At 41.3% G+C, this 16761-nt stretch overlaps 1 protein-coding gene across 1 annotated transcript; it reads right to left on the bottom strand.

The window, feature by feature from the left end:
• Positions 1–1588: 1588 nt before the first annotated feature.
• SMUG1 (single-strand-selective monofunctional uracil-DNA glycosylase 1) lies at positions 1589–9355 on the bottom strand (the record flags this gene model as incomplete). Its single annotated transcript, XM_073613621.1, is given in 1 exon segment — positions 1589–9355. A coding segment is annotated over 1 exon segment (526 nt), but the record flags the coding sequence as incomplete, so codon positions are not given.
• Positions 9356–16761: the final 7406 nt, after the last annotated feature.

Consider the following 16761-nt stretch of genomic DNA (forward strand, 5'->3'; position numbering starts at 1 on the left):
TTTTTATAATATGGTTTTAACATGATTATATAAATAAATTTGTATTTTTATTCAATTGAGTGCTCTCTTTTTCTATTTAGGTCTACTGCTGGCTACCAATTTAAAGTCCACATTCACCTTTGGTTCTTTTTTTTCTGTAAAGCAGGAGTACAGCCAAAGTAATTTTGGCTATACTTCTCTTGGGTATCAGTTTATTCTGCACTCCTGTGACCTGTTTTCAGGTGACAGCAGACTAAAGCTCACTGTCAGCAGACGTCACAGAGCCGGTCCAGGCTCTGAAAAGATCCCGACCATCTGCTAAGGATCCACCCACATGCCTAGGACCGGCAGCTGGATCAGCCTCTCAGGGACCTGCTGAGAGCCTGAGCCAGCCACTCCTGCATTCTCCATAGCTCAGTGCTGGAGGGGCAGAGCAGAGAGCCAGTGACCGAGTGCCAATTTACAATATGTGCAGTGACAGATGTTTTACCACAGTGTAAACGTCTGTCACCACAGGGACAAATGGGAAACAATTGCCTCCCATTCACAATGCAACGCAGCCCAACACTGTTCTGCGATAAAATGCAGACATGCTACATTTTATTGTAGCGCACCGAGCCAAATCACACTGCAGTGTCAGGGAGCACAGCACTTCGCACTGCCGGACATTGCAGGGAATGAAGTGTACGTTGTGTACACTTCAAAAAAATGCTCCTTCAAAAGAAGAAAAAAAAAAAAAAGTCTGAATCACGCACCACACAGCCCACTAGCACAGCCTGCAACACAGCGCGGGCAGAGCAGTAAATCACCCTGGCCACTTTGCAATTTAGGGGGTTGTATGTGTGAATTTGCCCTGACAGTCACAGGCTCCCTGCTCACTGAAGGCTGAGAACCGAGAAATCAGCGGTCTTTGATCGCTCGGTTCTCAGTCTTAAAGCCAGCAGGGCTTTTTTTTTTTTTTTTTTCTTAGACGCCCATACATCTCTTTTAAGTGAAATTTCTACGTGCATACATTAATGTGTAACCACACAGCTCCCTGTGCTTCAGGCCCCATAGCAAGTTGCATGCTCTGCTTTGGGTATACTGTAGTTACACACGCTAGTTTTTTGGTAATAGCATGTGATAATTTCCTCCCAATAAAGATGCCTAAATGTACACAACCCCATCTACAAATGCAGAACTATAACTGTTCTTAAAAATGTTCCCTCCCCTTCCTCCTACCTAACCTGTATATAAAAAAGGACGTGTGTACTTACCTATTTCTAATTCGCTTTGGTCATGTGATCCTGCAGCTCTGGCTCCCCTGTGTCAGTGAACGGCTGCTGCAGGGGAGAGTAGTGCCATCAACAGCTGGGCCATGAGAGCCTACGGGTGATGTCATGGCTCCTGGCATTCACAGCCATTGTTGAGCGCTCTAATTCACAGCGCTGCAGGTCATGTGACAGCACCAGATTGACAATAGGTAAGTACATAGCTCTTTTTAACACAGATTAGATTGGATAGGTAGGTAGAGGGGGATGGAACATTTTTAAGAATAGTTATAGTTAGGCTTTTCTTCCACTTTAAGTCGCTTTGCATTCATTGTGGAGGCAAAAAATATATATCCAGAGACAACAAAAGAACAGCACCAATTTATTGATCAGATGAAAACATGTAGCAGTAAGGTTGGAGTTTATTTAAGCACAACATGGTTTTAAACTCTGTTTACATAGCTGTACCTACTACAAAGGGAATTCATATACAATGGACAGTTTTATGCAATCGCAACACTACAATACAAGAGCACATAGTGACCATGCCCATCTTCACCAATTTTCTGCTTTATGTCATATCCGGCCTATTTCTTTCTCTGAGATATTTCCCCATACATACATTGATGTCAGGCACAATGTAAAAGGTACCACAGACATGTGATGATTGTCACCCAATCTAATCGATTTAATTCAGATCTATCATGTCCGTTAGGCATCATGAAACCGCAGTGGACTGCTGACGATTCTTGATAAAATAAGGATTACCTGTAATAAATATTTTAACTAACCAACCAATACAGATTCCTCCAGGATTTAGCAAGCACTTGGGCTGTCTTTTAGGATCTCCAGCATCTTCATTGCCATAATCATGAATGTGCAGAGTGTGCATGTTTATTGAAATATAGGCTGTTTCATCTACATACTAGTTGCCTCTGGAATCAAAACCCTAACCAAAAGCAAGCATGTAACAAGTGGCATCAGCACTCCAAACCTGCATACTTGCCCTGGGTTAGTAAAAATATTGTAGCCAATGGATCAACATGACAGCCGGCAAATAGTATTTTAAAGTCCAACTCTGGAAATGACCAAAAACTGTCCCCACATAGTAAGAGCTAGTTTACACTTGCTTCAAAACATGGCTTCGGACACGCTTTGTTAAAGCTCTCTGAACTCTAGTCAAAGCCCCTGTCACTACATAAAATGGTTAGCTTACAGTCCTGTTTACACCTTGCTTTTGCTCAGTGCTCAGATGAGGCTTTGGTGGAGCTTCGCCATAGACTTCTATGGAGGCTTTGAAGACGCTTTGAAGCACCACTGAAGCTATATGGGGTATCATTTTTGAAGTGAAGCAAAAGCAAGGTGTAAACAGAACTGTAAGCTAACTATTTTATTTAGTGACGGGAGCTTTGACTTGCATTTAGAAAAAGCGTGTCCAAAGCCTTGTTTTGAAGCAAGTGTAAACTAGCCGTTAATGTGTGTTGAAGCCGAAGCAAGTGCAAATGAGCCCTAAAGGTTAAATGCTTGTTAACTCTAGGGGATGATTATTAAAATGTTAATACCTTAATTTCCCCAGTCAACAGAGTGTTGATGGGGGAATCCTGTCCCCGTGGAGCTATTGTATTCTTCCGGCGGGGTAAGCTGTCCCTACCGGGAGAACACAGTGATTAATGCTAGCGGCTACAGCTGTTAGAAGTAATCACATGTAAAATCAACTTGTACCCAAGTTGATCGATCAATTAGCCTGCTCATAAATGGTTCTCCGCTGAACCGGCAGAGATTTAGGCTGGGTTCACATATAAGCGAATTGGATGCGGATTTCCCTGCATCCAATTCCCATGACAGGTGAGTGTGACCGGCTCTCAATGGAGCCAGTTAACACAGGTCTAGGGTGACCGCAGTCTGGATGGGAGAAGCGTCCTGTGCGTCTTTGGGACCAGTGCAGGCGTGAATTCAGGCAAAAATTCGGACCTGAATCACACCTGAACCGATGAACAGGGACGCACCGGACCCCATGCTGTGAACGGTGGCTGCACATATGTGAACCTAGCCTCAGTCTATGGCCAGCGTTAGAGAAGAGGCCTTGGAGGTCTGGTTGTTCAGATAAAGGGAGTGAATGCTGGAGTGAGGTAAGCATTACATCCTATTCTTCATCCCATAAAGTTAATGAGCTTTTAACTATTGCATTGCTCGGACATCCCAGTGCAAAGGTAGTTTTTTTATTTGTAGTTCCCAGAATTGAGATTTAACAATATTCTCTAAGCACAAACTCTCAAGAAATCATAAAATCAGAAGGAAACAATGACATCCCTCCACCAGATAAATTCTGTGCGTTAATTCAGTCAAGAAAAAAATATTTTTAAATTTACACACACACACACAAACATAATGCTCACATTTTTTTTTCAATAAAATACAAGCTCTATAAGTACCTGTACTGAAGTATAACAATAAAGTCCCAGCACATTTCAAACAGTTAAATCTGTGAGTGTATTCATTGGCCTGACACAGTCTACAATGGCTTGGATTGTCCTAAAAAAAAATAAAAAGTTACTACAGCCTAATATCTGATGCGGGTCATTATTATACTACTAAACATGTCCATGTAGCTAAAAGCATAGCAGAAAAACAGCTATTCTTATGCCTTGCTTATTACTCAATTTTGTCTGTAGTTCTCTAGCATAACAACCTAGCCCAGGTTTTGACAGAATTTGCCATACATGCCTAGTCTGACAGATCTAGACATTCAACATGAACAGACCGCCATGTAATAGTTATGAGGAATGTAATAGTTATGAGGACAGCCAAAACAGAGCATCTTTTGTTGTACCGGATTTGTTCCATCGATGCCTCCCTTTAGTAACATGTTAACAGTAAAAAAAAACAAAAAAAAAAAAAACTAGCAAATATCATTTAACTGATTATACTGTCATCTTTCAATATTTACATCAGATACATATGATGACATAACAAAAGGGTTAGTATACCTCTAGCAACTTTGTGCAAAAATCTATATTATAACCTACAGAATTGAGAATAATAACTAATTTTCACCAATCCAACATAAAAATACTAATGAAAGCAGAACGGGCCTCGTGAAAGCAGAAAGTGTCTAAAAATACATTGCTTCTAGCAATCAATCAGAATAGTCCTTTTTTCTAATCTGCACTAGAAAAATGAGAGCTGGAGTCTGATTGGTGGCTAATAGCAGAGCAGCTACTACCCTTTCAGACACTATTCACACACGAGGCCCAATACTGTTAGCTTTTAAGGGTTTATAACACTTTTCAGTACAAAGGATAACTAATTCTGAAGCTTTCACAATATACGTATATAAGGCATTCAATATATAAACTGCATTCACCTAAAGACGTTACAATGTTTCCAGGCAGCTATCAAAATAATCTGCCAGCAATGTACATCATAAAAATAGAAAGCTGACTTCTTGCTTTACAAAAACGCACAAGACTTTCTATACATACATAACAGTTAGTAGGTCCCGAGATAAAACACTGCATGTCTCCATAGAGGTTCTCCCGCAATTTCGACAAAGTCAAACTGGCAGGTAGAATCGGGCTCAGCATACCAGTAATCCTTTTTTCCTTTTAATTAGAAGAGCATAGTTTAAATAAGCAATGAGGCTAGATGGGCTACTTTATTAGCACAATAAAACAGTCTGCCTGTGCCCCTTGCCTCACTGCATCTTTCAGACATATAATAGACCTCCTAACAAGCAGCCCGCCTCATCTTGCAGCATTCCAGTCTCTTCTCCACGCACATCACTTCTTAACACAGAAGATGTCAACAGAACTGCATATGGCAACGGCAGGAAAAAAATCCACCTGCTGCCAGTGAGACAGTCTCTCCCACCACACAGCGGTGGCTTGAGAACCAGCAGAGGTGATGCTGTACAATGTTAAGGAAACACTCTCTTTCTTAGACCCCATACACATTATACAACTTTTGCCCGATTTCCTTTAGATTTACCAAAACCATTTAGTGCAAGGGCCTGCCTGATTGCATATAAATTGAAACTCTTAAGGTTTGACCTCATATTATATGGTTTTGGTAAATCTGAAGGAAAAAAAAAATCTACAGAAAATTGTATAGTGTGTATCCAGCTTTAGTCACCACTGCATATTCAAAACGTGAGCACACAATTTTGATTGGGGAATTCTATTTTATGTTTCTGTGACATGTTTGATTTCCAGTTGCACCACTGGATCAGTATAACACTACAGACAATTGATCAAAATTTGTATTTAAGAGTCACAGCATTCACCCAAGATTTACACATTTTTCATTCCAACTGAAAAATATTGGGGAAAAACTGTGTGAATCTTGCATGAAAATATTGAAAACTCCATGTCTAGAAAATTGTAGATAAAGATATAAAACATACATGCAAACAGCTGCAGTGAAGGACACTGCCTGAAGAGCACTGCAAGTGTGATCAATGCGCTGCGGATGCAACGCACAGGCTCCTGCAGATTCTTCCCCTAGCCCAAAGTCCGTATGGTGCTACAGACCTTTTGTTATGAAGCCGGAGTAGGTAATCAATGGACTACAAGTGCAGCGACATCACTGCACTTGTGCTTCATTGAGATCTGTCAGTCCCTCTGCTGGGTTTACTTTAGTGAAGACTGTTTACGCAGCACAGTACAATTTAATTTCAGCAAGCATAGGTTTACTTCGCAAAGTGATTGGTAATAAATAAGGTGAATCTGTACCCACTCCAAATATCCAATCACATACAAGGGAAGTTAAAGCTGAACTCAATTTCAACATACATATATACTGCTCATATAGTATAAAAGCGGTCTTCATGGCGGCTATTCAACTCCTTATTGTGCCAGAATTTTATTACAGATGAAATCTTCACTTTAACCTTTAAATCTGTTCTTTGCTTTTATTCAACTTCAGGTTCAGCGACAGCGTCGCGTGGCCGTTTCCTGTCTCTGCCGCCTATCTTTTCAAAGCCTCATTGTGGTTTTTTAGACAGCAATATTTATATATATATATATATATATATATATATATATATATATATATATATATATATATATATATATATACACATATACATACACATACACACACACACACACATTGCGGCTTTTAAGTGGGTTACCGGGGTTATGGCTGAAGCCATCAGTATAACAGGTTTGTTATTTAAAAAAACAAAAAGACCCTTTACAATCACATTAAGTGGCTAGACTACACTGGTGGCGTGTTTACGCTATTCAGTGTCAGAGGCAGGCTTCCTTGCTAGCCACCAACATTGACTGGCACCTCTATCTTCTGTATCTGATACTGTGATGGGTGTTTTAAGGGGCAAGACACATACTTATAGGTCCCTTACTAAGCCAAAACATATACTTGTCACACATCCCTTACTGCTGGAGGAGCACAGCGATATGGGACATGTAGTCCCTTGTTCAATGCATTCCTCTCTAGAATGCCACCATTTAGGGAATGAAAGAATGGACTGGTCATGTTACCTTGACTTTTTACTTCTTTTTCTGGAGGCTTGTTCAATGTCAGACATATGGGCAACTGATTAAGAGAAAAGGGGGGGGGGGTGACTTTGTTGTTATTAAGTATAATACTCACTAGACCTCCACTTAAAAAAAAAAAAAAAAGCACAGGATGTTTGCTAGTATGATTGGATATTCAAAGTGAACTAGTGTTACCCTATTCTTGAACTTTCATTCTAAGGGGAGAATTCAATTTGCTAAGGAAGCAGCCTTCATTCCGTTAGTAAATCAACCCCAATGTTTCACTATGCACATATATATGATTGTTTTTCTTGTGTGAGTTCTCACATGGCTGAACAGAAAAACAGTCATTCATTAAATGCAAATGTTTAATTTTCTCTACAGTTTTCCACTGTAATGGCAATGAACCCAGGTCATTAACTGAGCCTTCACTGTTTACCCTACATCTTAAATGGAACAAAACCCATTTTCCTACAACACTTGCTTGTTGATATTCCAAATAAGGTACAAAATCTCCTTTGGGCAACATCATTCCTTCATATACATCCTTGTCACCACGGGATTCCCAGAAGGCTTTTCAGCAACCATTGAAATTGTAGGAGGACTTAAAAAAACAAAAAACAAAAAAACAAAAAAAAAAACACATACACACTATTCACAATATCAAAGTTGCATTCTAAAAATAAAAATATTTAAAAATGTTTGATCTAAAGATAATTTCTAACTCTACTGCATTTTAAAGGTTAAACGGAAGAAGAAAAAAAACTTTCAAAAAAGTGCAGTCTGTAAACATAGGTGTCCTTTTTCTGTCTAGCAGAGTGTACATATTTTTTGCACTGCAGATCTGTACTGTAGAGGCTGGAGGTCTGTAGTAATCTGCTATGCCAACCAACAGTGTGGAACAGCTCATTAGTCAGTGGCCGGCACAGACTAGAAACAAGCCAGGGACATCAACAGATGATTGGGCAGAATATAGATATAAACGGTCTGTAAAAGTCTGCCTCTGCAAAAAACAAAGTTGCATGAACAGTATAGCTTACTGTTCTTACTTATAATGCAAGAGAGGACAAGAACTATATTTCTTGCATAAATAGTTACACAAAGCAGTCAAAAACTGGGTGCACAGTTGGGCACAGGGAATGGAAGGAATGGTTTCAAGTCTCCACTAACAAGTCCTTAATGGCAAACTCCTTGGTCCTTGGATACGTCAAGCACTGATGATATGCAACTTCATTTTATCTTTAGACGACATCTTACGCTAGTGGAAGGATAATCTTCCATATAAAATGTACCTATCACAGGTTGGCTCTTATTTTGTACGTTGAAACAAAAAAAGCAGTAAAATGTAGACTTTTAGTCTGTAACATGACTGATGTCACAGGATGAGGAAACTGCTACATTGCTAATGTGCAAAGACATAAGAAACAAAAGTATGTTAATGTTCATTGAGACAATACTACTCATTCTTTATCTAGAATTATCAGCTACAAACTATTCTAAGTTTTCTTAAAGAAGGCCTAGGATTAACAGCGACTGAATAGGGAAAATGAAGACTTTTTTTTTCTACATTCATTACACTGATTCTGGATATTCACCAGTAGGGAATAGCAAAATTGTGAGATAAAGTAGCTGATATCATCTACATAATCAAAATATGTCCATAAACCCACAGGTGTGATTCTTGGGGATTTGTTTTACACGACATGTGAAGGTCAGACAAGAATACTTAATTGTATGAATGCTCCATCTGTCCTTCGATGCGTTCCAGCACCACTTGGCAATCCTGCACAACTGACATTTTCGAAAGGCTGTCTTCAACTGGAAGTGCAGCGGCAGCTTAGCAATCATTTTAGGAAATGTTCTTTGTTACATTTAAAAGGATTATAGCTTTTTTTTAAACAGTTTACTAAATTCTACAGTGGATATAAGTGTTTTACATATATAATCCATTAATACAGTCCGTTCCATTTTACTGCATCGTTCATGAGTGTTGACATTTGAACAAGGCATAGTGTGGTACAAACAATGTAGCAAACGTAGTTATTGATGTAGTGTATCGGTAACCATGTAGTCTAATCGTAAAATGCAGGTCCTTCTGTCAGTCAGACAAACAGTGACAAAACTCCCAGGTCCTGGAGCTGTGTCCTTACCAAGACGTCCCAACCTTTATTGGCCTGAGGGTTCCTGGGAGATGGGTGCATTATACCCGTCACTGTAACATCTGATCCCTCCCCAGCTAGAGCCTTTCTGGCACGCTGCTCAGAAAACTTGCCCACTCCAACCACCAACTTAACCCCGAGTGCCTTGACAGCTTGGCATAAGGCTTCATCACAGATATCCAGAAGTACATCTCTCTGAGCTTTAGGAAGATCCATTGGGGTCAGGTTTTTCCCCGCCTGGTTCATGAATATGAGAGGGCAATGGTTGTGGACATAGCAATGCTGGAAAAAGTGTTCAGGCTGCCCACAAAGAGATTTGAAAAGACCCCAAAATCGAGCACCACTGACTTCACTATGGGGACATTCAAACCCACGAATGGGCCTTTTTGGATGCTCAATTTCAGGCTTATAAACATGGCCCTCAATTTGAAGCCAGTCACGCACATGTTTAACTTCCCCAAAAGGAACCTGAGAAGTAAAAAAAAAAGAAAGTTAATTGGCTGTCTGCTAGACTTCAAGAATAAAATAAATTTACTGTTGCAGTGTTTGCAAATATGACATTTCATAACCAAACCATACAATATTTACAAAAACGACAAGGAGTATTGCTAGGTTAACACTGTTGCGAATGGGCAGCATTCCTGCACCCATGGCTAAAACATGCTTTATAGCACACGCGTGCATCTGAAAACGCAATGTGTTTTCAGGTGTGGGAAATCACGTTACCATATCACTAAGCTGCTTTGCGATGGTCTTGCTGCCCGTTCTAGCCTTGTGTCGGTCTAAAATCTTGTCCCTGACATCCTTGGACAGCTCTTCAGTCTTTTCCATGGTGGAGAGATTGGAATCCGATTGATTGATTGATTCCTTCTGTGGACAGCGGTCTTTTATACAGGTAACTAACTTAGATTAGGAGTACTCCTTTTAAGAGAGTGCTCCTAATCTCAGCTCATTACCTGTATAGAAGACACCTGGGAGCCAGAAATCTTGCCGATTGATAGGGGATCAAATACCTATTTCACTCATTAAAATGCAAATCAAGTTAACTTTTTTGAAATGCGTTTTTCTGGATAGTTTTGTTGTTATTCTGTCTCTCACTGTTAAGATAAACCTACCATTAAAATTAGAGACTGATCATTTTTGGCAGTGGGCAAACGTACAAAATCAGTAGGGGATCAAATACTTTTCCCCCTCATTGTATATACAAAGTTCAGATGCCTGACACGATCACTCAGTGACCCTTCTATGCTTCTTGCGCCAAAGTAAAAACTAAAATTTTAATCATGGATGCTTTGGTTTTCTGCACTTTTCACATCATTAAAGATGTTATCAGTACCTTAAAATTACCCTTTCCTTTTCCCAAAACAGGGCAATGTAAACGGTTCACTTAACTCCCCCATCCAGCAGAATATACTAGCCTATCCTTCACTGGTACATTCAGTTGCTGGAAGTGAAGTGAAATATCCTGAATTTCCAGGTGAGGGCAAGCATGTGACTTACTCCCTCCTCTTCCATGCAACATTGCTGGGGTCTCGTGATTGCCCCAGCACTGACAAAAAGTCCATAACCCTGCGAAAGCTCAGACAAGTCACTTTAAAGCTTACAAAAGGTCAAGTTTTATTTCCTTGGTTAAAGGTGGGGAGGAGTAAAGGAAAGTATATGCTGCTGGAGAGTTTGTGGAAGTTAAGAGACCTTTTAACTTTGCACTGCATGGGTAAAGAAATGGGACACTTTAAGAGAAAGCTAATATTAGAAAAATATAGGGCCTGATGTTACTAACCACTTTTTTAAAAATTCTAGTCGTCTGGTTATGCTGACTATCTTCAATGATTTCAGAGATACTAATCCAAAAATGCACAGAGAATAGATGTTTTTTTCTTCTCTTGCTACAAAATAAATCAGTGTATGTCTCAAATGTAAGGTTAGTTTTGAAATATCCCAAGCTTTTACATTCATACATAGTAAAAAAGAAAAACGTTGTACTTACCGTAAAACCTATTTCTTGGAGTCCATTGAAGGACACCAATTTAGATACAGTTGGATTATACTGCTGCCTACTGGACTAAACACTGTAAGTCAGCCCCTGTTAAACCCCTCCTATATGAAGTATTCCTCAGTTATGAGAAAGCAGAACGAAGGGCAAAAGCAAAAAACAAAGAGGTGCTACCTGTGTAACTCATGGACTCTACAGTGAGTATCAAAATCATATTCTCTTTCTCATCCATTGACAGACTCAGGAATTCTAAAACAGTCGAGAAGCCCAAAAGCAGTCTTGTGTAGACTGGCAACAGCCACTAGCAAGCCCAACAAGGCGGCAGTAGGAACTGTCTGCAACTCAGAACCACCTCAAAAACCAATGCTTACATTTGAACCAAATAAGCTGAAGTCCTCTGCAAGATAGGGGAAACTGCCAGGATCAACCTCATTCTTAAGACCAGGACTGGAGATCACTGCCAGGGGGGAATGAATCAACCTGATTGAACAGGGAGTCTGAACCAGCAAGAGGCCGTGAACTAAGAAACCACAAAAACAAGCAGAGCATCAACAGACAAACATTGGGGGAAGCCCTCAAGAGAGCAGGTCCCCAGAGGGAACTTTGGACAAAACTACGTGCACAAACAAAGACAAGCCAGTCTACACAAGAAGGTTCAAGCCTTACACTCCTAACCCTTAAAATTCAAGGAAAAATGAATTCCTATTGTGAAAAAGCCCATAGGAATTGAGAAGTGACCTCCGGAGATAGGTCGAGAACTCAGGGGTACAATCTCACAAAGTCAGCCTGACTGAAAATATGTAGGATGCATGCGAGACCCCCCACAGAGAAAGGCAGGCTAAGCAGGGTTTGTACCAGACTAGTGAAAGGTAACATGACAAGAAAAAGGAAGATAAACAAAAATGAATCAACCTAAACACCATGAGCTGTCTATGGGACATGGCAGAAGAACTCTGCAGGACCAGCCCAACCAGGTCCCCAATAAAGAGGAAACCATCTGTTCTCGGGATCCAGGCTAAAGCTCTAGTTATGAGTAAGGATGAGCTCCAGCGTGTTCGCACAGCCCCAGGTGCAGAGACCGCCAGGAAGTCGGCACTGCGCTGCGCTAATCACAGGCAGTGAGACATTGTCCCGATCTCTGCAGCCGCGCATCGGGAAATGTCTCACTGCCTGTGATTAGTGCAGCGCCGACTTTCTGGCGGGCTCTGCACGTGGGCTGTGTGAACACACCGGAACTCATCCTTAGTTATGAGGACTCTCTAGCAGGTAAGGTTCCCCCTGGGATATGGCAGAGAGACTTCCTTGCTCCCTTGAAGAGGCTGAGGGGCCAGGTCCTTGTTTAGGTAGAGGACAGTTAGAACTAGTCCCAGCTGACCCTGTAGTTTAAGGAATCCCTTTAAAGAGAAGGGGTGCTGCAGTTACCATGTACCAAGAAAAATTTAACAGTACCCAAGGACAGAGATGGCTAAAATGGGTGTTCTCTGCACCCAAATGCTACATTGGCAAACTACCAAGAGCTCACCCAGATGCACGCTCAGCCCCCCACTTAAAGAAGTAGGAGTTCACCTTCATGTGAAAGGCTTTTCAGAGGAGTTAGCTAGCCTCTGGTTTTGAGCATTACAAGCAGAGTAGGAGTTCGACTCTGCAAGCCTAAGAGCACCTACTGCTTTTTTTTTAAAGTCCATGGTGTATGAACACACTCCAAAAACTTCACCTGGTGCCAAAAAAGTACTATCACGCCAAAGGATTTGCATAGCCCTCTCCTATGGGAACAGCAGAGAGCCTCCTCTGGCAACTGATGAGAACAGATATTACACGTGATCTTAGCCAAAAGGCCACTGCTAAGATAGATGACAGGTAAGATGGCTATGACCCATCCACAGACCTCCTGTGTTGAAGCAGGAACACGCTCCAGCCCACCATGGCCTTTCTAATCATGGTGGAAAAGGAAATGACGAGATAGCTGCAGTATCCCCGCCCATATCTGCAAACTCCACATCCAGGAAATACACCAGATGATCTGCAAAACCAAGGTACAATGAAGAAAAAAAAAAAAAAAAAGTTCCGTTTTTACATTAGAACATTGAGCTAATCCTCTTGGGCTATTGTAATAAAATTGGGTGGAGCTCCGCTTTAAAATCATTTTAAAAATTCAAATAAACGGACAAGATTTTAAAACTTCTGTGGATGAGGTAAGGGAGAGAAAAGCACATTGGGATAGCTGGGCCAGAAATGGCATTGGAAAAACGCTTTAGTTAATTATGTAAAGTGAAATTCTGCCCAAAAAGGTGAATTTATCCTTTAATGTTATCACCAAAGTGGGGATAGAGGGCAAGACCAGTCAATTCAAACTGAGTTTTAAGGAGGACTGTAGCTGCCTGTAGGTGAATCTCAAAGCTGAACATTCCCCTAACCAAAACTAGTGGTAACCCTGTTAAGGTGGGCCACTGGTGTATCCTTGGTGGAAAAGACCACCGATTTAAAAATGCCCCCTCAAAAGGGAAAAGTTCACACACATTCTCAGGTGGGGCCCAGGACCCTTCAGGTTGTTTCCAGTCCGCATGAGGAAATCTCAGATAGCAGAAGTAAAGAAAAGTCTTTGCAGCTCTAGGAGCTCTAAAAAGTCCAAAGCCTAAACAGCAGGCTGATCTTCCCAATGCAAGGTAGAACGCACTGTAGCAATAAAGTTTGTAACAACCCCTTTTACATCTGAGGTGACAGCAGTGCTTCAAAAACAAACCGTCTCTTCTTATATATACTGCTGGAACACAAACTGAGTCAGAGATGGTGACAGAGACCAAAGGCCCAGCCTGATCTATGGGTTTCAGAGGGTCAGAGATAGACACTTAAAGCCACTGCGGGCAGGCGCAACAACAACCCACTGTCAAAAAGTCCAGAGTTGACAGGGATTTCCCTGTGGATATATGCTCGCCTGATGGAAATGAGAAAGACTCTGGTGATGATGACCTTATAACAACAGGTGTCCCAGATTCCAGATGCTGGTTCCTTCTGAGGAAGTAAATGCCCCGTAACTGCTAAGGGAGTATTGGCTAAGGTCAGCCATGGCAGCAGGGACAGTCCTCTCTGGTTCTTAGTGAAGACAGCTTGCATCCATGAAGTAGTAATGCAACTAGACCGAAATGGGAAGCAAAGTAAGCAAGTGCTAACAAACCCAGGGAGCTGAGGTTTTAGGCAGCCGCAGACAACTGGATTTGTTCGTTGTAGGTGAGCAGTGGAAACATACCAGAGATCCACATGGTGCTTCGCAAACAGGAGCAACAGTGGGATGGTGCTTCCTCTAGGCCTAAATGGTGTGAAAGAGTGTGGAGCCCACATCCAGTAGATGGCATTACCACTTGGTCCCTCAGTCTTAATCCTTACTGTGGATAACTGGAATTCTGAACTGTGCTCAACAGTGAAGTAGCCCTTGGGACTTTAGCCTGAACGGCCTTACTCACATGAGAGTCTTCAGAGACTGAATCATGCCTGGGGCTGTGTTATGGCTCTGGAAAGCCCCTTTTAGCCAGCACAGTACACTAAGGCTAGCTATACACGGTTCAAATTTCGCCAGTTCAGCAGGAACCGGCCGAGATTTAAATGATTAAGGGGCAAACTGAATGTACCAAGTTGATTAATTGATCAACTTGGGTACAACCAGCCTGCCGGATTCGCTTCCGATGATCACAAGGGGCTGTTATAGCCGCTAGTGATAATCACTGTCTTCTTCTGGTGGGAACGGCTTCCCCTGCCGGAAGAAGGCAATGGCTCGGCAGGAGGGATTTCCCTGTCAACACTGTCTGTGTTGATGGGGGGAATCGTAGAAATTTATTTCCTGCAACTCGTGGTTGCAGGAAAGAGATTTGCACCATCTATGGGCTTCCTAAGCCTGGAAAACATCACAATCCAAAGGTCACATTCCAGGCTAGCCCCACATGTCCAGTCCAGCAAGGTCTAGGCTGAGGAACATCTGCTATATGGAGACTAGATCCAGCAGCAGTGTGGCGAGATACCTTCATTGACATCACTAAGAAAATGGAGGGCAGAGTTGGGGTTATACAGGGGCTGGCTTACAGTTGTTTAGTTTGCTAGTATCCAAACCTCCTTAAGGCAGCAGTACAACAAGACTCTATCCAAATTCCTGTGTCCCTCAATGGATGAGAAAGAAAATCTATTTTGTTTAGCAAGAGACCATTCTGGAATTTGTGCATTATACACCAAAACAATTATCAATAAAATAAAACTCCTTTTGTCATCTAATTTTCACATTGTAGTTAAAGAGCTTCCCAGTAAAAGATGCCATATTTACATTTAGCCAAAAACAGTGGGCCCTGGCATACAGGCCAGGAGTTGTTTTCTCAAGCTGTCATACTTCAGGGGCAAATTAGAATATTAAGCAAGTATCCAACTAATTGCAGTAAACAAAACCTTCAACTGTCCATCTGGTAGAGTCTATTTTCTCACAAACCTATAACATGAAGGGTTCATGCACATTGGGCTTTAAAAATGCAGCTTTTACAGAAAAAAAAAAAAAAAAAAAAAAACGGAACATGCATAAACTTTAGGCCCATTCATTTATTCTAATGGCCAGAATAAAAAAATAATATTCTGGCCAATAGAATGCATTAATGTGCATGTGTGCAAAAGCACATAAACGTGCATGCAATATGCGGCTTTTACCGCATTTTTTAAGCAGCTTTTCTCCAGCCGGGAGAAATGCATTTAGAGGAGCTGACCAAATGCTCAGTGTGCATGAGGCCTTAAACATATCAAGTAAAAAGTCTCTTTTTGGGGACCATATAACTGTATCAACTGTGGGTAGGCATCAAAATCCGGAAAGCAGACATGCAAGATGACATTGAAACCTCAATGGCACCAGATTTGGAAAACTGACAGGATGCAAGTGGCAGTACAAAGTAGTGACTAATCTTCTAAGATACTGGTTTCTTGAAGAAAAACAATTTATAAAATGTACATTTTGATATTCATGCGTGTGAGTATTCTTATGGTAAGCGTTCATTTTCACATTAAAACAGCTATTCATGTTTGCATTAGATATGAATTATCTGTTTAGGTACTCATGCTCGGAGCAGAGAGATCATTCTTCAAGTGCAGAACAGATATTCAGATATTTGTAATATACAGTGAAAGGTTCTTTTAACAATCAGTCACAAACTGCAAGATGTTAAAGTGGAAGTCCAGTCAAAAATGAACATTTTTCTATTAATTATATGTAAAATATCTTTATCTTTGACATTATTCATTTTCTGTATAGCTGATTGTGTCGCTTAGAAAGTCTAATCAAAGGCAGACAATCAGCTTCTTTCTGTTCTTCTGGGACAACCTTACTTCCTTATTTCTGAATTCTGCATGGGGGCCTCTCACTTCCTGAAAATGTTGTCCTTCTCTTCTACGCCCCCTATCCCGCCTCTCTTTTTTATACAGGACATGCCTAGACCTGCTCAGCCCCACCCCTCCTTCATTGCCTTGTTTTGGATAACAGGGGAGAGAGAGAGAGAGAGAGAGAGAGAGAGAGAGAGAGAGAGAGAGAGAGAGAGAGAGAGAGAGAGAGAGAGAGAGAGAGAGAGAGAGAGAGAGAGAGAGGAGGAGAGAGGAGAGAGAGAGAGAGAGAGAGAGAGAGAGAGAGAGAGGAGAGGAGAGAGAGAGAGAGAGAGGAGAGAGAGAGAGAGAGAGAGAGAGGAGAGAGAGAGAGGGAGAGAGAGAGAGATCGAGAGGAGCGAGAGAGAGAGAGAGAGAGAGACGAGTTTTGGAAGTATGTTCTGTTGTTAGAAACTGTAATAAAGATTACAATGCAACATGCTGCAGATTTTCTACAGTGTGCAACCACGTGCTTGTTTTCTGCATGACACTGTGATGGGCACTAT

Source organism: Aquarana catesbeiana, linkage group LG02, assembly GCF_042186555.1.
Source record: "Aquarana catesbeiana isolate 2022-GZ linkage group LG02, ASM4218655v1, whole genome shotgun sequence".
NCBI lineage: Eukaryota > Metazoa > Chordata > Amphibia > Anura > Ranidae > Aquarana > Aquarana catesbeiana.